Source organism: Oncorhynchus tshawytscha, linkage group LG10 (genome assembly GCF_018296145.1).
Source record: "Oncorhynchus tshawytscha isolate Ot180627B linkage group LG10, Otsh_v2.0, whole genome shotgun sequence".
Lineage (NCBI taxonomy): Eukaryota > Metazoa > Chordata > Actinopteri > Salmoniformes > Salmonidae > Oncorhynchus > Oncorhynchus tshawytscha.
The window spans coordinates 22,680,369-22,701,813 of record NC_056438.1 but is presented as its reverse complement, the minus strand read 5'-3'; the positions used below and the strand labels follow the sequence as shown (position 1 = coordinate 22,701,813).

General features: G+C 41.1%; 1 protein-coding gene across 3 annotated transcripts in view; it reads left to right on the top strand.

The window, feature by feature from the left end:
- LOC112259966 (phospholipid-transporting ATPase ABCA1) overlaps positions 1–21,445 on the top strand; it is a 247,860-nt gene that overhangs the window by 59,788 nt on the left and 166,627 nt on the right. For 2 of the 3 annotated variants that reach the window (XM_024434680.2, XM_024434681.2), the window contains exons 13-16: positions 2,271–2,476; positions 2,956–3,129; positions 12,283–12,505; positions 16,692–16,913. In XM_024434680.2, the coding sequence (XP_024290448.2) occupies positions 2,271–2,476; positions 2,956–3,129; positions 12,283–12,505; positions 16,692–16,913 (825 nt within the window). Of the gene's footprint in view, positions 1–2,270; positions 2,477–2,955; positions 3,130–12,282; positions 12,506–15,168; positions 15,392–16,691; positions 16,914–21,445 lie in introns of all 3 variants that reach the window. The other variant, XM_042328357.1, reaches the window with a different exon arrangement.

Below are 21,445 nucleotides of genomic sequence, written 5' to 3'. Positions count from 1 at the left end.
AATGAAACATCTGTATTTGTTAAAGAGATGCTGCCACATGGTTGGTCGTACAGAATGTAAACAGTCTCATAGTTAATACATTGTAGGTAAGATGACACAATATATAATTCTATCTAATGCATTGCGAGTAAAACCAATACATTAAAAACCCTTTCCTGCAGTCAAATGACCTAGTGGCCTCATGGGTGGAATAAACATTTATATTTTTTAAATGCTGGAAATCCGGGTGTTTCTATGTAAAATAGTTTTGTTATATTTCAGTCTTCTGTGATGTATAAAAAGTGTAATATTGGGATGCAAACTCAAAATGGAATACATTTCAACTCTCTATCTGACATGGTACGGCTGTCTTCTTCTTTGTAAAGCCCATAACCATGTGTGTGAGATGTATACTTTTGCTTCAAAGTAGATTTGTTTAAAGACTTCCAAGAAACTCTCTGTGTAACCCTGATTTAGCCCACTGCAGTAAAAGTCGAAACAAACCTGACATTTCCCTACATACAGGGCAGGCACAAACTGCCCAATAATCATATAATGTCATGTACTGCATAACGTACAGTCAAAAATGTGACATGCTGAATTTGGACACTCAATAACAACATATGCAATGATATGCTGTCTGTGAAAATAGCAAAGGACCTTCTTTACTGAGAGAAAGTACCATAACAAACCCGTGTGGTAGAGGTATGTGTGGACAGCTGTCAAGCCAGACTCACTCCCCAGATGGCTAGCTCATTACAGTCCATTGGAAACAAGGATATAAAGCGAGTGCCAGCCAGCTACCAAATCTATATCTCTGTATGCCTCAGCTATACTCCATAACAGATCCCTTGGCAGCTCTGCATCATTTGTGACTCCGCTGTTGTCCAGTCTATTGTTTTCAGTGTCAGTACCAAAACATATTGGTTCTACTGCACCATTCCTCAGGCATGTCTTATGTTGTGGTTTCTGTTCATCACTTCTTTTTGGATCGTGGTATTGCAGAAAGGCTATTTTCATTTTTTATTTTATTATTGTCTTTTAGTGAGGAGTATTAATGCAAATATGGTACGCTTAAGCAATAAGGCCCAAGGAGGTGTGGTATATGGCCAATATACCACAGCTAAGGGCTGTTCATAAGCATGACTCAACGCTGAGTGCCTGGATAGAGCTCTTTGTCATGGTATATTGGCCATGTATTCTACCACAAACCCCAGAGGTGCCTTATTGCTATTATAAACTGGTTACCAACGTAGAGCAGTAAAAATACATGTTTTGTCATACTCGTAGCATACGGTCTGATATACCACTGCTGTCAGCCAATAAGCATTCAGTGCTCGACCATCCAGTTTCTAATCATGTGTACATGTCTAAACTCTTATTGTCGGTACAGGAGAAAAAAGGTTGTGTATGATATTGCGGAAGACCTAACATGAGTTTGTATGCCCTATGCACTGAGGCACAAACTTGATTTGCATGCTCAACTCAGGTTTAAATCGAGTTACAAATCATGTCATTTCAAACATTGTGCACAACAATGTACCTAAGGTACTCTGATGTTTACTATTGTCGCTATGATACATAATGGGGAGTTGAAATGAGTTGAGTGTTGATTGAAGGACATTTTAGATTAGATAGATAAGATTTGTTTATTAGTCACAGGCACAGGGTCGCAGATGTAATCGCAGGGCACGGTGAAGTATTTATGCTTCTAGCTCCAACAGTGCAGGTCAAATGTGGCCGGTGACACTTTGCTTCTTCAAAGCCCAATATCTTGGAAACTTAACTGCTGACATGAGTGGAGTTTTCCTTTTTAAGATTAGTTTCTGTAGGTAATGGGACTCTATTGAGTTCAGTAGTGCAACTACATATTACTAAAAGTATATGATTCTACTCTTTCAACCATGCAAACAACTTTAATTGTGTCTTTCATGGGCGGTACAGTTGGCCTTGAAGTGTCCATCTTTCAGAGTTGTTGGAAAGATGGGAGATGCGGCGAGTGGGTGTAATGGTTTTGGACATGTTCTTTCTGTGTAATATCTATGACACACCCAGGGCTGGAATTGGTTGGTAACGGGTGGGAACTTTTAAAGGAATGGGGTTCCCAAAGTGACATTTTCAGTAAGATCTGTATCCTGAGATGAATGCATACCTAAAGCACTCTCCAGCGCTCTCTTTTCTCATCCCATATTAAAGTAATGATCTTGTTTAAGACCCCTAGCAGTTTGTAAAGAATTAAGTAAACTTATTTTCTCTCTTTCTTAGAGTAAACTTGTCTTTCCATGTTACAGTGCCTGGACCTGGATAAGTTTGAGGCTGTTGACAGTGAGGGACATCTCGTGGCTAGAGCCTTGGAGCTTCTAGAAAACGATACGTACTGGGCTGGTATAGTTTTCGAAGACCTCGACCCTGCCGCCAGCCACCCCCCTCCTTACGTCAAGTACAAGATCCGCTTGGACATCGATGAGGGGGAGAGTACCAATAAGATTAAAGAAAGGTAGGCACAGTGCACAGACACTCCGCTGTCAGCCTGTTCTGTTTTAGTGCCAAAGAGAGAACTTTGGGCGACAGGGCCCGTATTCATAGTGTCTCAGAGGAGTGCTGATCCAGGATCAGGTCTCCCCGTCCATGTAATGTTATTCAAGATGACCTAAAAGGTGAAAAATGTCCTAGATCAGCACTCCCACTGAGACACTTCATGAATAGCCTTTTTTTCTTCTTTTTTTTGCCAGACAATTGAAGTATCTAAAGCAAATAGAGATTTTCTTGCATATTTCTCTGCTATATCTCAGATGATTAATAGTAAGCATTCGGTGCCAATAAATTGATGATTCCATGTCACTCATGGGACAAATGTCATTACAAAAAATGTAGATATTTTGGTGTAACATATAGCGGTTTCATCCATGATGTTTTCAGCCGCGGCTGTCTCTTAAACACTGACAGTCATGTGATGTGTGTCCTTTCAATGTAAAGGGGATGGTCTCCCGGGGCCCGTGACTCCTTCAACAACCTGCGCTATATATGGGGAGGCTTCGCCTATCTGCAGGACATGATGGACCACGGCATTATACGGGTGCACACGAACAAATCACAGCCGCTCGGCGTGTTTGCCCAGCAAATGCCGTATCCCTGCTACGTGGACGACGTGTGAGTGCAAAAGCTTTTATCTGTCTGCCCATGATTAGAGAGGGAAGAAGGCATTAACACAATAAAAATCTACTCACTCTGGGACTTGCCACTCACCGCCATCACAGGCTTGAGTAATGGTAGTTACTAAGCCCTCACAAATGTCACTGTGGAAATGTTTTTTTTCTCCCCGAAGCTACAGAGTATCTCTTCTTTTGTCTTTCGTTGTTGGCTACTGCTGTCTGGTACAGCCACAACTTAGGAAAACATAGAGGAGAGAATTGTTAGTATTGCAATTCTAACATGAGCGTTTGAGGTCCATCAGGAGTTTTCAATTATGAATTTTGGCTAAGCTGAGGAAAAACAAACTCGTGGCAAGACGGAGAGACAACAAGACAGAGAAGAAGATGTCTGAGCTATTGATTTACTCAAACCACAGGCTACCCAGGTCTTGAACATTATATACCCGAGCCAGTTTTCCCAAAAGCATCTTAAGGCTAAGTTCCTCGTTAGACTCTTCATAAGAGCATCATTGAATCGAAGAGCTGTTTCCCAAAACCATTGTTACTAAAGTTGCAGTTGAAAAGGTTTGTTATTTAACGATTGCATCAGACCACTCGTAGAACAGGTTCTGTAATTGTGTCGAATTAGACGCTTCACAAGTCCTCAACTGGCAGCTTCATTAAATAGTACCCGCAAAACACCAGTCTCAACGTCAACAGTGAAGAGGCGACACCGGGATGCTGGCCTTCTACGTAGAGTTCCTCTGTCCAGAGTCTGTGTTCTTTTGTGGGTACTATTTAATGAAGCTGCCAGTTGAGGACTTGTGAGGTGTCTGTTTCTCAAACTAGACACACTAATGTTCTTGTCCTCTTGCTCAGTTGTGCACCAGGGACACCCACTCATCTTTCTATTCTGGTTAGAGCCAGTTTGCCCTGTACTGTGAATGGAGTAGTTCACAGCGTTGTACGAGAACTTCAATTTCTTGGCAATTTCTCGCATTCTTCAGAACTAGAATAGACTGACGAGTTTCAAAAGAAAGGTATTTTTTTCTGGCCATTTTGAGCCAGTAATCGAACCCACAAATGCTGATTTATTTATTTTACCTTTAACCAGGCAAGTCAGTTAAGAACAAATTCTTATTTTCAATGACGGCCTAGAAACAGTGGGGTTAACTGCCTGTTCAGGGGCAGAACGACAGATTTGTACCTTGTCAGCTCGAGGGTTTGAACTTGCAACCTTCCGGTTACTAGTCCAACGCCCTAACCACTAGGCTACCCTGCCGTCCTGATGCTCCAAATACTCAACTAGTCTAAAGAAAGCCAGTTTTATTGCTTCTTTAATCAGAACAACAGTTTTCAGCTGTGTTAACATAATTACAAAAGGGTTTTCTAATGATCAATTAGCCTTTTAAAATGATAAACTTGGGTTAGCTAACACAACATGCCATTGGAACTCAGGGGGTGATAGTTGCTGATAATGGGCCTCTGTGCGCCTACGTAGATATTCCATTTTAAAAATCAGCCATTCCCAGCTACAATGGTCATTTACAACATTAACAATGTCTACACTGTATTTCTGATCAAATTGTTGTTATTTTAATGGACAAAATAATTGCTTTTCTTTCAAGAACAAGGACATTTCTAAGTGACCCCAAACTTTTGAACGGTAGTGTACCTACGGTATAAATGTCAATGTTATTGACATACTTTTCTTGTTCAGTCAATTGAGGAAAGATGTATGGTTAAAACACTCGTAAGCTTAAGTTCCATCGCTATCGGGAAACAGGGCCCTGAATGCTTTTAATTATTCAGGCTCAATTCTTATAGTCCCTCCCTTTCATTCAATGTCATTTTTCCTCCTGGAGAAAGTACCCAATTCCCTTATGAAGCCACTGACAGTCCATGATATAGAGACTGATAGGGACCATTCTATTCTGTGTAAATCAGGCATTCATTAGTGTTACTGTTTTATGTCACAATACATACAGTGTCTGTATTTCGAGACAGAGAATGCACTACAGCGCTCAGTCTTAGGCAGCTACGGTTTCCTTAGAGGAAATTACTCCCATCTAAATGGATTGATCATGTATCTCAACGACATCATCCGGGGACAGATAATTGCAAAGGAGATCTAAGTCCACTTGTACAACAAAGTACACTGAGTGTACAAAACATTAAGAACACCTTCTTAATGTTGAGTTGCACCCCGCCCTTTTGCCTTCAGAACAGCCACAGTTCGTCGGGTCTTGGACTCTACAAGGTGTCTTAAGCGTTCCACAGGGATGCTGGCCCATGTTCACTCCAATGCTTCCCACAGTTGTGTCAAGTTTGCTGGATGTCCTTTGGATGTTGGACCATTCTTGACACACACAGGAAACTGTTGAACGAGAAAAACCCAGCAGCGTTGCAGTTCTTGACACAAACCGGTGCTCCTGGCACCTACTACCATACGGTCAAAGGCACTTCAATCTTTTGTTTTGCCCATTCACCCACTGAATCACACACATACACAATCCATGCCTCAATTGTCTCAAGGCTTAAAAATCCTTCTTCATCTACACTGATTGAAGAGGATTTAACAATTGACATCAATAAGGGATCATAGCTTTCACCTGGTCAGTCTATGTCATGGAAGGAGTTCCTAATGTTTTCGGACATTCAGTCCCAAGTGATACCCTATTCCCTATAGTGCACTAAATAGTGACTAGGGTGCAAAGCAGACGCAATGTTTCAGGACACAGATATTTCCTGTATTAGAAATCACCAATGATTTAATTAACAAGTTGTTTACAGCACCAGAGCATATAGCCTAACAACCGTCATAGGAATATACCCTTCTTATGATACAGTAGTATGACCAGGGCTAGAGGGAGTGGAGACTAGAGTCATGTTACGAGGATGTTACGATTGTAGATCAGACCTGGGTTCAAATGGTATTTGCTTTCTGTCAGATACTTCCGCTGCAATTGATTGTGTGTGCTTGGAGCAATGGAACCAATATAATAGTCGCGTAAGTGCAAACTCTGTCCACGTGGTGTCCTTAGAACTAAAGAGAATTAATGTTGAACCGATGTATGTTTTTAGATGCAGTAGGCCTAGTGTTGCTGGTGGTATTGATTAGAGCACATATATTTCTAATACTTTATCTGTGCTTTATCAAGCTTGCCTGATTCAATGTAACCCCTGGAATAGTCCAAAGTATGAATCCCACCCATCTGGCACTCCAGGTCGGCCCAATCAAGCTCAAAATGTTCATGCCAAATACTATTTGAACCCAGGTCTGGTTAGAAATGTGTTATTTTTAATGATGGTAAGTTACTCCGTATGGTTGCCTTGGAAACATATGGTTAAAGACAACATCAGTGCGAGTTAGACAGAGAGCACATTGGCAGAGTCAGTAATGTCTTTATTGATTTGTCATCAACATCTGGACTAGCAATTGATTCTCCATGAAAAAACGTCTCTCTTTAGCCGGATAATCAGCTTGGTTGGTCGCACAAACCACATAACGTTCTGTTGAATCTCAAAAAGGACCTTGATTGGATACAGGGTCTACTAGGTTTATACAATGACCAAGGTATTTATTACACAACCGACATAGAAACATGATTAGCTATTTGCAAAAAATCGAATCTATCTGAATACTTGTAAATGAAGGTTAAAAAAAAGAAGGCGTAACAGCGTTGTTACCTGTGGTGCCTTTATGACCGTCGTTACTTGCTGAATATCAAACTGATTGCGGTCCACTTTTACGGTTTCTGAGTATTAGCTCGTTTCAACAAACGCATATATCACAGAGATGGTTTGGTGAGCCACACTTGTGTGAGGAGTAATCTTGACCCAGACCTGAAGATCTAATGCCTTGTTTGTTTGTTTTTAGCTCAGAGGGCTAACACAATCTCATAGCAAAGACCTGGGTTCAAATCCCAGTTGGTCACATAGACACTATGGTGACACACGACAATAAACTCAGTTGGCTTTATCCCGTGATGACCTGTTGGTGAGCGGGTGAAAGATCATCTTGCATATCCATTGTGGTTTGCTGTTGGCCTGCATTTTTAAGAATGGTCCCCTCACCCTCTCTCATGGCACAATGGAAACCATCCATTTTATGGATGGTCATTATTTGCCAGCGAATGTTGCAAACGAGCTCAAATGAGACAATCAAAGTGCTTATTTCCTAATGCTGCCCTCCTGCCTGGGTTCCCTCTCTGTGAAACAAAGGAATAATAACCATTGAAGATGAATGGGGGCTATAAAGCACCACAAAACCCTTGGTCCCTCTGCCATTTACTCTTTCCCCTGCCTAGACATTTGGGGGTTTCCCCTAAATTATTAACACTTGAAAACCGTTATTTAGTTCATAAATAATTGAGAGTGGGACTGCAGAGAAAAGGAAGATGCAGTGAAGCGTGAGAGAAAAGACCTTTTGAGGTGATTATTGTGATCTCAAAATGTGTCACTGCCGCTACAGCCAAAAGTGGGAGGAAGAGCATTGTGCATTCAGATGTTCCTGTTTTTTAACTGGCTGGAGCCATTTTTCAGTTTAGAAAAGACCAAAATGCCTAATCTGACTTTAAAATGCAATTTCAAAACCAGAGAATTCTCAGTACTTTTACACAACTTATTATCAATTGAAAGGATGTGCACTTTAACTGTGCGAAGCAAATCAAATTTATGGATTAAGGTCCTAAATTACATACACTTGACACAGTAATGTAGAGTGCTTTATTCAAGCTTTAGTCCATGTAATGCCCTTGTTTGAGTTGATAATAACACACTTTCACTTTACCTGCATATTTTAGATGCAGATAGCATCCCAAAGGTGATTTTATGAACAGTTCTTGCAATATTGATTTGATTTATCATGCTTTGTTCCATTTTCCATATTATAGAGGGTGAGCCTTGCACATTCCTTGCAACATTGAGCTATGCATTTCAATCATTGCAGCTCTTTCTCGGGGATACTCTTAATCAGAAGAGTACATTCCGATTGGACACACATGGACACCTCCTTTCAACGTGGACAATTGAGTGATAGTTGATTGACACGTTGATCAATGAGATCAGATTATTTAACCACTCAAAAACGTGAGATAGGTATCACTACACTAAAAGCACAACCAACATGATGAAATAATCCTGTGGTTAAAGTTTCACCCTCCAAAACAACCGTTTACGTTAATGAATTTTTGCAAATCCAATGTCTAAATACATTTAGATTCCACGTCACAGAGCTGCACATTGACGAATTATGCTGAAACGGTGTTGATTCAACTATTTTTTTCCCCAGTGGGTTTTCTTTTCCTCCATTGCACCTCTAATATATTATTAGACAGGGGTTGACCTACAGTATTGACCCAGTGGCTCTCATGAAACAAAGACCCATAGAGATACCACTGTGTTTCCAGCAGGTTTACCCTCTCTCCTTCCTCAGTGTATTTCTCTCCCACTCCAGTACCTATTTACAGTACAAAGTCAACTGCTGCAGATCTGTTGGTTCTTCAACGAAAGAGCCGATCCTTGTATTTGTCACATTCCCACACTGACCGTGCGATGAAGGCCGAGGATAAGAGTTCAGGCGAGATAAGACACGGCAAATGAGTCTCTGCTGCGCTCGAATCAGAGAATCCATTTTTTGTAACTCAATGCTGTTCCATATCAATAGTCGTTTAACAATGCCATCTTGATATTGTATCAGAACTTAATGACAATAACATGTACATAGAACTTGGATATTGCACGGGACATTTTGAAATTGTTTACGGCATAGGCATATGAGTATTGTGACTCCATTATCCAGCGGTATTACTTTGCAAATGTGAAAAAGGATGTGTTATCAGCAAATACGAGAGACAAATACATCAACGATTACAGTCCCTTTGTGCCTTTTTGCACAACAGTAAAGACACCAAATTGACTTTCAAACAGTAGATACTTTTGAGAATCACCACGTCTGCAAACATAAATATTTGTAGCGGCAGCTAAAATTATCTCTGAAACATACCAACCAACTAACCCTTGGATGACCCCCCCCCCCCTTCAGTGGCAAGAACATATTTAACATAATTACACTTTTCTCTGCCCATATCACTTGATCTACTAAGAACCCCGAGTCTCCCAACTCTCCTAAATGTAAGTCACGGCGGCGATGTAACTCGGGCCCTGTAACATGCACCCGGTAGAGGACTTATATTATTTAAGCATCCTCAAATCGATCAGCAATGTATTATTCAGGAGCATCTGGTGGCAAGGTTGTCAGTGTCAAACGTGGTGTGCATGACTGATCTACTCTATGGTGACAAGGAGTTAACGGTCGCAGGTTGGCAACCATTAAAGGGGCAATCTGGAATTTGGTAGGTCAATGTTTGAATCCCAGATTGCCCCTTTTTAAAGAGATATTACAATATAATAAGGACTCTGTAATAATGGGATTACTATTCAATCTGATGCAACTGTTAGCTGAGGCACGATCTTGTTTGTTTGTAAAAAAAGAAAAATTCAAATAGGCACATTTTACCTGCAGAAAATGACATGATCTAATAAAACGTAAATAAATAACAGAATCAAATTAAACAAAAATAAACAAAACTAAGACGCAAAGTGGTCTAATCAGGGATCAGATTACAAAAGTCATGAAGACAGGGCTTCTTCAGATTTAACTCACTTAAAAGATGTCTTGTACAACATAACCTCATTCAAAAAGATTACACACAGAGGGGTCGTTTTTAAGAAAGAACATTTGTGTATGAAATATTTTTCCATAATAATTCAACATTTCTGTCCTCCATTAGGAAACAAAATCTGACATTATTATATTAAAGTGGCTATCATAAGATAATTTTATGTAATCTAGTATTGAAATGCCTCCCAATAGGGTTTAGAGAGTTGCCATGCTAAGAAAAGATGTGATTAAAGTCAAAAATAGATTGAAAACACAACCACTGTTTTCTTTTTTTCCCTTCATTTCTTTACTTTAAGCTCTTAAGCAGACCTGAGTTGACATTAGACATGTTATTTGAATTCCACACACACACATTCCAAGTTCAACTTTTTTGACACTCCGATTCTGTTTCAGTTGCTCCTAGAAACTTGGTGGTGTTAACTTGAACCCTTCTTGTGGCTTACACTGCTTCCTGTGAAAGTGATACATCCCACGAGAGAACAGGAAGTGACCTCGAAGCCAGGTCGCTCCCATTCAAGCACTCGCATTACTGAATTTTCTCTGTCACAAGGGCTGTCTCTACATTGCGAAGTAGAGGACAAGGTACACCGTTATTCCCCTCTGACTCCCTAATTGGTACTACTGAGAGACAGCGTTTGGTTGATGTATTTCAAAGCTAGGCAAAACTCCAAGTTCTCTCCACAAATGGTTAGAAAAGTCTATTTTGTAGTGCTTGCATTCTGGCATATGGTAGTGAAGGGGGCAGGTGAGGCATTTATAAAAGGCACTTCTCTTATAAATGGACAATCCTAGCGGATCACGCAGTAATTTGCAATTAATATGATACATTGGCCCGTGATAATCATATAAACTTTTATAGTGTTTTTAACATCTCTGGGTAGCCACTACCCATGTTTCTATGCTCACATATGCCTCTACTAACTCAGCTAGGTTTGGAGAAAATCTTTAGGTGCTGGAAAGAGGGGGAAAAACCTGTCTGCTCCTGCTTTCCTCGTGAAAATGGTCCTCATTGTCAGGGGCGAATGACCAATTAAGGGAAGTAGGCTTTTGTGCCGGCCCATTTTCAATTGGCCGAGTCTCAGAAGTCCCGTAACAAATCACTCACCCAAAAGTTAGCCGAGAAATTAGCCCAGTGTAAATGCACTGGGAATGTACTTTTATTAAATCTTAATGTTTATTAGTTTGAAAGTAGGACACCGTTCTACCTATTACGGTATATAGAGTTCCTTTATCCTGCTTGCCGCACCGTGATAAACTGGTGCTTCGTTGGCTTGTATTTATGGTCGGTAAGCACAATTGATATGTGAAATCTTTACTTTGTCAAAGGCTCAATCCATTTGATATATCTTCTTCACTGTCTAATAGAGCAATGGCAGCACTTTATTATATTGGGGCCGTACAATATATTGACATGGCACTATGAAACGTGTTTGAAGTTTATTGGGATGAATCTTATCCTGGGGGCAGAGCTGAGCGATTTCAACTAGATGGGCCAGATGCAAAGTCAAAATTGGCTATATATCGTAACAATCCAATGAAAACAAGAAATTAGCTTTTTGGTCATTTAAGGTTAGGCTTAGGAGTGTGGTTAAGGTTAGGGTTAAGGTAAGGGTTAGGTTTAAAATCAGATTTTGAGACCTTGTGGCTGTGCCAGCTAGTGGCTATCCTGCAGAGATGCCTCCAGTACATGAGTCATCCCAATAAATACCACCAACATGCTTTAATACTGTCTGATTCTATTGTAACATCATCAAATGATCCATCATGCTGAGTATGGCTGGTGGTTCTAGATGGTTAGATAAAGCTGATGCACAAGGTTTATGAAGGCTAGTGCAATGTAAAATCCCCTTATAATAGAGCTGAATCTATAAACGTATTGGACCCTTGATTAAAAACTCCCAGAGTGTGTCTATCTTAATGGATTATCCGTTGGGACGATGACATTTACTGCATCAACAGAACTTATTTTCTCTCTCTGTCTTCTAAGGGGCAAGGGTCCGTTCACTGGATGAAAAATGAGGTGTTCAGACAAAGTGTTATCCTAAACTGTGTTGAATTTCTCAAAATGACTATAGGCCATTTTAACAATAGAACAATGGTTGCCAAGGCTCCCTGTTCAGTACATTATTATGCTTAGCTATGATAGTACGACAAGATTAAAACAACGTGCGAAAGACTATATTAGTCCATTAAACTAAGTGCTGATTCTGAACTCAAGATACACATTGATTTGAAGACGAGATTGATTTTGTTTTTGTTACTTGTTCAACATGCCTCATTCAGCCCATCTCTGAAAACCTGGTTGCGAGAGCTCTGTCTTTACATAAGGAGTGGGATTTATACAACAGATGATCAATAAATAATGCATTAACTCGCATCTTGCTGCATTGCCTTCCCTTATCGAAACCTGGGCTTGTCGATATCAGCGGCTTAGCTGTTTCGTGACCTCTGTGATTGCCTCCCTTGCCTTCCCTTTGCACCCACCAGCTTCCTCGCGAGTATCGGAACCATGCTTCCCATGTACCTGGTGCTGGCCTTCATGTACACCGTCTGCATGACCATCAAGGGCCTCGTCCTGGAGAAGGAGCTCAGGCTCAAGGAGGTTCAGCGGGCCGTTGGAGTTCAGAATGGTGCCATTTGGTTTGCGTGGTTCACCGAGAACTTTGTCCTGCTCATGGTCCCATGCGCATTCATAAGTGTCATGGTTAAGGTCAGTACTGAGAATGATGACTACTTTCAAATAACAAAGCACAATATCACTTGGTTACTAAAATAAACTGATGTGGAGTAACAGATTCCACCAGTTGTTAGTGCTCATTGACTGTCCTTGAGCTTGTACAGCATATTGTTTCCTGATAGTCCTACTTAGTGTGCAAAGGAATACAGAAGAAGATTATCATGCAAGTTATATAAACTTTACCTAATGAGTCAATTAAACACATCCGCGTTGGTGTAAATGCATTATAGGCACAGTGCCGTTTGAAGTGCTATATTGTTTCAAGAGAAGTGAGGAGAAAACATTTTAATTTAAGAGAAGTATGTACATTAATCAGAGTAAGTGTCCATATTAGGACAGCGTGCAGGTGCACAACATTTTGTTATACAGGATCTAAAAGATATTTGATTTGTAAAGTGGTTGTGCCTTGTTCTTTGTTACTCTTGCTTCCGTTAATTCTGGGATAACTAATGCCAATAATTTAAAAAAATGTAAACAAATCAGGCATGACCTCTCTCAATTTCCACTGTGTCATGCTAATTGATTGAGCTTGGTACTAAAATCGTCATTTCCCTACTTTAAAATCAGCCTCGTTGTAAATCATATGCCTGTATTTCCTGCGATTGCATCGCCTTCTTTGCACGCTGTTCAAACATGTACTAAATGGTGTGTATCATCGATGTGACACAACTTCCCTAGTGACACTCCGGAGAGTCATACTGGTGCGACTAGATGAAAGACAGTATTCCACCCATCGAAACAGTCTTTGGATAAAACGTCTGTCATTGAGAATGGATCCATTAGGAGAAGCTATATACAACAACAAAAAAGTCCATCCGTTATCCTGTGCACTTACAGAATCCAAGCAATTTTGGATGCGTACCAGAATATCACATTAGACATTATGGCCGACTCGATATGGCCTCTGAGTGACTCTATATAATCATGTATGACAGTAGGAACACTGTGTTCAATGTTGTACAATGGTCCTGTATGCTGCCAAATACATACAGTATGTCCTCTTGATAACTTTCAAATGCTGCATCAAATCGGCCTGTGTTACATACAGCTTTCACCTAGTCATTACTGAACGGCGTCACTCTTAAAGCTGTTGATGGGAGACACATGAGCTGCTGCTCTGTAGCTTTAAATGTACATCACTCTTCCGTGTCATTGATCCCGCCGTGTGTAATTAAGTGGCCTATCTGTTAAATTGATCCCCTGTCCATGGACTAATGTGCGTCTAAGCTAAATTATAGAACCATTATCACAATGAGGTGGCCATTTTGTTTGCTCATCACCACACAAACATGTTTGCATTGTTTGTATCTGCCTCTAAAAGGTACTGTGCTATTTTCAGCCTCCTAATTCATATGCATGGTTAAATTAAAAAGAAAAGGATAGTATATAATGTAGATCAGCTAATACATTTTTTGCAGTTTAATTGGAAAATACTCCTGGTAAATAAAATTGATATTTGAACAGCCGGGCAATATGTAATTTCCCCATCACCCTAATGTGTTTGCCAGCCATCAGAAATTTGTTAACATTAATAACAATACATTGAGTTAGTTGGGTGCCTTGGAGGAATCCCTGGGCATGATGTGTATTCAAATCATAGAGATCAGTTATTATTATGATGATATTTTCATGGCCATTTTGTATATCAGGGAATCCGAAGGAAATTATTTGACTGCTGTGTCTGGACTAGGCATGACCGCCACAAGTTTGGTCATCAACACCTGAATTTCCCCTCTTCTTTTCCAATTGCCATTCCACTTCAGGGGATGTCAAAATGCTAATTCCCCTCCTGTCTAGAGTTATTCATCTGAGTTTATTAATATTGTTGGGCCAAACACTGTGGCCTTTCTTTGCTTCCCACTCAAAGAAAAAAAACAATATGAAAGCATTCGTTAGGTAAATCAACAGATTGATTTGGTTCTTCACAGACCATGTTCCCTAATGGAAATATGACTTTAGTGGTGATCAACATACCCCCTATATTCTACCTCTATATGACCTCATAATGTACTTACTGCCCACTGGGCGAAAACTGGTTGAATTAACATTGTTTCCACTTAATTTCAACCAAAAATTGTAATGTGATGACGTTGAATCATGGTGGAAATCTGACTGAATTTGAAAAAAGTCATCTTCGTAAGGGAATTTAGTATTTTTTCCCCCAACTTTTCACCTAAATACAATGACATGGTGAAATGTTTTGTTGAATATACATTGAATTCACGTTAGTTGACAACTCAACCGAAAGTAAATCAAAAATAGATGTTGTACTGATGTCTGTGTCCAGTGGGTGAAGGTTGTTTCAGCGTCTGTGGATAACATTCATACTTTCTTTGAGAGTCTGCCACATGCGCTTGTACACCTCAAAACTACTGTATGTTGACACAGAACTTTGCAGAAAATGAATGAGGTCAAAACATTGGAAATCCATATCTCAGGCCACTTGAATGCGATCACCACCAGTGAAATCTATTTGCTCTAACATCTATCAAGTTTATTGCTGGAAATCAAGTTGTAGTTACATAATACACACTGGGATTTTGCCGCGACAATAGCACAGTAGAAAATCTCAATCAGCATCCAGATGTGACTGGGCCGTGTACACCCTACCCGCTGTCCGACCCCTCCCCCCTCAGGTTCCTCCGCTCGCTGGCGCGCTCTCTGCCCCTATACATGACCCTGGCCTGGATCTACTCGGTGGCCATGATCGTGAAGGGCATCGTTATGGAGAAGGAGGCGCGTTTGAAGGAGATGGTGAGGATGATGGGGCTGAGGAGCTCCACCTACTGGCTGAGCTGGGCCGTGTCCAGCGTGCTGCCGCTGGCTGTCAGTGCGTTCCTCCTCACTCTCATCCTCAAGGTGATTCAACACTGATTCCACTCTGATTCAGGGAGACCTTTGACCACTTCTTGAAGGTCTATGGGCAATGGGCACCAACTCATTCTCATTTCAAGGCTAAGATTACCAATGGCTGGACAAGAAGGAACTGATAAGGCATATTGTAATATTAGCATGAAGTAAACAATTAATAAACAATCATTAGAAGTGCTGTAATACCAAACAGCAGAATTAGGCAATGTTTCTTATCAATTTAGATGAGGCTGTTAGCTTGGCTACCACTGCTTGTAACAAACCAGTGTTTTATCAATACTCCTAATGACAGTATTCAGTGGGTTTGGGTTTGTTCAATGGACATTGTAATGAAGTGTAATCAAAGAGTTAAGGTGCTCTAGTGGACAGACCTTCAAGACTGGGAAAGGGTCTCCTTTTAATGCAGCTAAGCAGAGTGACGCCACTATAGGGGTTACAACTAACAATGGACCAACAATTAAAGGCTCACTCCTTTATTAGAAAAACAACAAAATGGCAGCAAGTGGATTGCTGTTGGGATGGAGCTGGGGAACCACTTTCAAATCCATAGAGGGAGTTATGGAGGCAAGTGACCGTCCATTAAGTCAACGTGATATTGAATCATATTTTGACACTACGGTATGTTAGAAGTACAACAGGTGATACATTAGTGGTCTTCATAAGACACTATCAACACCTGGTGAGTCACTCTGCCTACTGCTTATCGACTCCTCAACAATGAGTCATTTTAATCAAAAGCTTCATATTTGTTCTGCTTCGTGCTCTCTTCACAAATAATAACTTCATCGCCACAATCAGTGATGGTCACTCGTTTTTTTTGTTGTTGTTGTAAGATGCCTGCTAGACACAAGAAATGGTTAAGGCTCAAACATCCATTGGCAATCAATACTCCCAAAGTGCTAACTAGGGTAGTTTCGTGGCTACCAATGGCCCTGTTCGAAATATATCCTTCCTTTATACTTCCTTGAAGTAAACACTGATCAAAAATGTTTCGATTGATGAAAGTAAAACCCTGATAATGTAGGATTATTTTTTACATGAGATATTATAATTTTTTCTAAATCACAGCTCTGTAGCTCTAAAATATGGTGAATTAGTTGTTTGGAATTGTAATGGTAATTAATCATCTACCTACAATAGCCTTGCTTTCACCTATCACTCATCACTTACAGATCTCTGATTATCTCATGAAATTGAGGAAGGAAGCATTTCGAACAGGGCCACAGTGTTGTTTTCCCCCTCTGGTCCCTTTTATTATCCCTTCCTTTCCAACCCTCTCCCGGTGCAGTATGGGAAGGTGCTGCAGTACAGCGACCCCTCAGTGATCTTCGTCTTCCTGCTGGTCTTCTGCGTGGCCACCATTATGGAGTGTTTCTTCATCAGCGTCTTCTTCTCCAAGGCCAACCTGGCGGCGGCGTGCGGAGGCCTCATCTACTTCGTCCTCTACCTGCCGCACCTCCTCTGCTATGCCTGGAGAGACGTCATGGGGTTCCAGGTCAAAATCGCTGTGGTGAGTGGACCTATGGAACTACTGTACCTTCCACCACAGGTCCATAATGGACAGCAGAGACCCAGTGGGTGTTTATTAGGGTCTGGATTTGGAACTGTATTGAAGACTCAGTAAGTTATTCTGTTATAGTATTGAAGAGAGATGAAGTTTGTACTTTGACCTAGAGAGTTGTGGGGTTCAGGCTTGGAAACATGCTGTCAATACCAGGCATAATCCCAGCTTTAATAGCAGACCTGATTCAATAAATGAACTGATCATCAAACCTGTGGTGAGTTGATCAATTCAGTTGTGTTGGAACAAAAGCCTGCACACCCTGTGGTTCTCCAAGACCAATGTGAATCTAAACAAGTATGAGAAGTGGGTTACTGAAATTAACACACACACTATCTCACACACACACACACACACACACACACACACACACACACACACACACACACACACACACACACACACACACACACACACACACACACACACACATACATGCACACGCCTAGTACGGATGCTGGGATAATGTCCATACACTGTGCAATCCCCATGACCTGAACAATAGAACCTTGCTCTGACACACAAGAATAATTTGAATTATAAACGAGTCACTTATGACATCCCTATGTGCCCTGTAACCATTATTCTCTCAACCTTTTAACTCTACCAGTGTATTGTCAGATCAATATGGCTACTTCAATAACCTTAACCTTAATGTAATAATAATAATGTTGTTGTATTTGTGGTTCCATTTGATCCAAATATTTATTGATCTCTCTCACCTTTTCACATTAGGTTCATGTGTTTTGGAATGTATCCCATTGACCTTATCCCATAAACAAGATGCAATTTGCAATACTTCTGTCGGTTTTCTGTAATCTCTAAGTTGGAAACGTTGATTTCCTCTGACATCGTGAACTTCTGGTTTTCTAATATCGAGTCGTGTTTTTCATTTCCTATACGGGTGTAGTTATTGAGCTTTTAAGGTTTACTTCAAATGGGGATATTACTTTTCCGACTCTCTGCCAGAAATACAAGCACTCAGTCATTTAACTCAAGGCTTTATGATACACATACTTGAGAAAGCGGATAAGTGCGACTGAATAAACCCATTGGGTAGTTTTTATGGGATTCTGTCCTTTGGAATAAAAAAAAAGAAAAACAGCATATACAATGGGGCAAAAAAGTATTTAGTCAGCCACCAATTGTGCAAGTTCTCCCACTTAAAATGATGAGAGAGGCCTGTAATTTTCATCATAGGCACACTTCAACTATGTGGGAGAACTTGCACAATTGGTGGCTGACTAAATACTTTTTTGCCCCACTGTACATGCTCAACTTTGATTGTAGCGTTTCTGACTGACCTTTATGTTCTGTGTATTATCATTTGTCCTGGAGCCGTCCATTCTGCAGACACACACACAGCAATTCTTAATCTTCATTGCAGTGAGGCCTAGACACATCTTTCGAGTAGAACCATGTTTCCTTGTTTATCAAAATTGAAATATTAAGCCGCGGCCTGAAAATATATCTTACTTTGGCACCTGACAATGCTTTGTGTGTTTTCTACACTACATGACCAAAAGTACGTGGACACCTGCTTGTCAAACATCCTCATTCCAAAATCATGGGCATTAATATGGAGTTGGTTCCCCCTTTGCTGTTATAAGTCTCCACTCTTCTGGGAAGGCTTTCCACTAGATGTTGGAACATTTCTGCAGGGATATGCTTCCATTCGGCCATAAGAGCGTTAGTGAGGTCGGGAACTGATGTTGGGCGATTAGGCCTGGCTCGCAGTCTGCGTTCCAATCATCCGAAAGGCATTCGATGGGGTTGAGGTCATGGCTCTGTGCAAGCTTGTCAAGTTCTTCCATACCGGTCTCCACAAACCATTTCTGTACGGACCTCGCTTTGTGCATGGGGCATTGTCATGCTTAAACAGGAAAGAGCCTTCCCCAAACTGTTGCACAGAATCTTGGGGCAGGTAGCATTTTCCTGGCATCTGCCAAACCCAGATTAGTCTGTCAGACTGCCAGGTAGTGAAGTGGGATTCATCACTCCAGAGAACATGTTTCAGCTGCTCATTGTCCAATGGCGGCGAGCTTTACATCACCCCAGCCAACGCTTGGCTTTGCGCATGGTGATCTTAGGCTTGTGTGCGGCTGCTTGGCCATGGAAACCCGTTTCATGAAGCTCCCGATGAACAGTTCTTGTGCTTCCAGAAAACACAAAGTGTCACAGCAATTTGGTACTTGGTAGTGAGTGTTGAAACCGAGGACAGACTATTTTTATGTGCTATGTGCTTCAGCCCTTGGCAGTCCTGTTTTGCGAGCTTGTGTGGCCTACCACTTCGCGGCTGAGCCGTTGTTGCTCCTAGACGTTTCCCCTTCACAATAGCAGCACTTACAGTTGACTGGTGCAGTTCTAACAGGAAAGACATTTGACGAACTGACTTGTTGGAAAGGTGGCATCCTATGACAGTGCCACTTTGAAAGTCACTGAGCACTTCAGTAAGGCCATTCTACTGCCAATGTTTGTCTATGGAGATTGAATGGCTGTGTGCTCAATTTTTATACACCTGTCAGCAACATGTTTGGCTGAATTATGCGAGTCCACTAATTTGAAGGGGTGTCCACATACTTTGGTATATATATTGTATATTTTAATGCCGGTATGCACTACTTCCTTTAAACTCAGCATTCAAACAAGTAATGCCAACACAATGGAACAAATTGATCTCATCTGAGAGTAGTTTGTGTGCTAAGTAGTCAGGGTTTTTATTGTGTTCTTGTGAGGAAAAGTTGCCAGTTCTCCTTACGGCATCTCCACTTTTCTGCCTAAGTGTGTTTCATATATATTGTATCATGAGGGGAGAAAGAACACTGCTTTACAGAACTATTTTATTCTGTGCACTCTTCCTCAGCCAAAGTGCTTTTGTGGAGTTGTGCCCTTGGCATTGAGATGTCCTTCCTCTGCTCCCCCTGCTTAGACAGAAGGCTACTCCTTTCATTTGCATGAACAGTGTTCCTCTGACCACGTTGACTTACAGTCCATCCCTATAGTTTATTTATTAGAGTGTATGGATGTTTTTTCCCTTCCCAACATAGAGGAAGGTACATTGTTCCCAGGCGCACACGCACGCGCACATGCACACACACACAACACCCGCTCAGTATTGTGCGTGCGTATTGTCTTTGATATCATATCCATACCACTGCATTTGAATAATGAAAAATATTTTATATTTTAATGTGAGTGTTGTGACTCAAGGATTTTTCCTAAGCAAAGATATTGTCTGTGTGTGTGATGTCACAGGGACAAGCAATAAGACAAATACAAAATCCAATTATCTCTCCAGCATCCAGGTTTTTTTCTTCTTCTTCTTCCTTTGAATCACCTTCTCCACAAACAAATGAAGGATCCTCCTCCTCTCAGATGTAAATGCGTTGTTTGTCATCTGTGAGAGCTCTCTAACAGAGCTAGTAGCTTTTTCCTTCTTTCTGCTGGCTGGGTGCTTGTTGTGGCCTCCGTATTGTCATGTTGACGTGTTTTCATAGCGGGTGGTCTGTTTGTGTTTGATTCTGCTGCGTCTGCCCTTCTCAAAGTCAGACTGGCCGCACCGTCGCTCTGTCAGCCTGTCACTCAAAGGTCATGGAGGGGTCATTCACTGCCCTGCCGTCACCCATTGTCCGGTGGTTGGCTGCCCATTGTTTGGCAGGCGAACGTGTCCGACCTTGGGCTTAGGGGGACAGTTGAATTGATGCCAGGGGCTGTGCATGGAGAGACTGCGGATAGAGGTCAGATCAGACCTCGTGTGTCTGTGGTGCTGTAACTGCCCCTATTGTCAATGTCAGAATTTCATTCACTTGGAGACTTTGGCAGTTGACGATTTTAGACGGTTAAGATGCGACAGAAGAAGGCGAATATTGCTGCTTTTTTTTGTGCTATTGTACATAATGTGTCGGTCTACAAGGCTTTATTAAAGAAAAATACCATTCAAAAACTATCTTTTGGTATTTGTGACCAACCGCCTCGATTCAGTCTTATGAAGCAACATTTGAAATAGTTAGTTTTTTTTACATTGGAGAAAAGTATAGATGTGACATACGCCAAGCTTCTTTCAACAGGTCACATTTGTTTCAGTAGTCCAAAATGGACTGTGACACTTTGTGTTTTGAAAGTTCTATATCTTGAAAACCTGATTGCTGACATGCTAAATATTATATCAACAGTGGACTAATGGAGCAAATACCAAAATACAGTTTGAGTGATATTTTGTTGGTGTCATCTGGCTGGGCTTAAATGCTTGGGGTAAATTAAGCATGCCCAAACAGCTGGCAGGCAACATGGAGAAGAGAGTGATCGGCTGTACCAGAGGATGTGTCATGGGCAAAGCATCATTTGCCATTTCCCTAGCTTTCCTACGGTATGAAAGATGTAACACATTTTTGTTGGACACACATGACTTGCCATCCACATTTGTTTCTTTGACCAGCTGGAACTTCTTGGGCTGCACGAAACCAGTCCCCAAATGTCGCTCT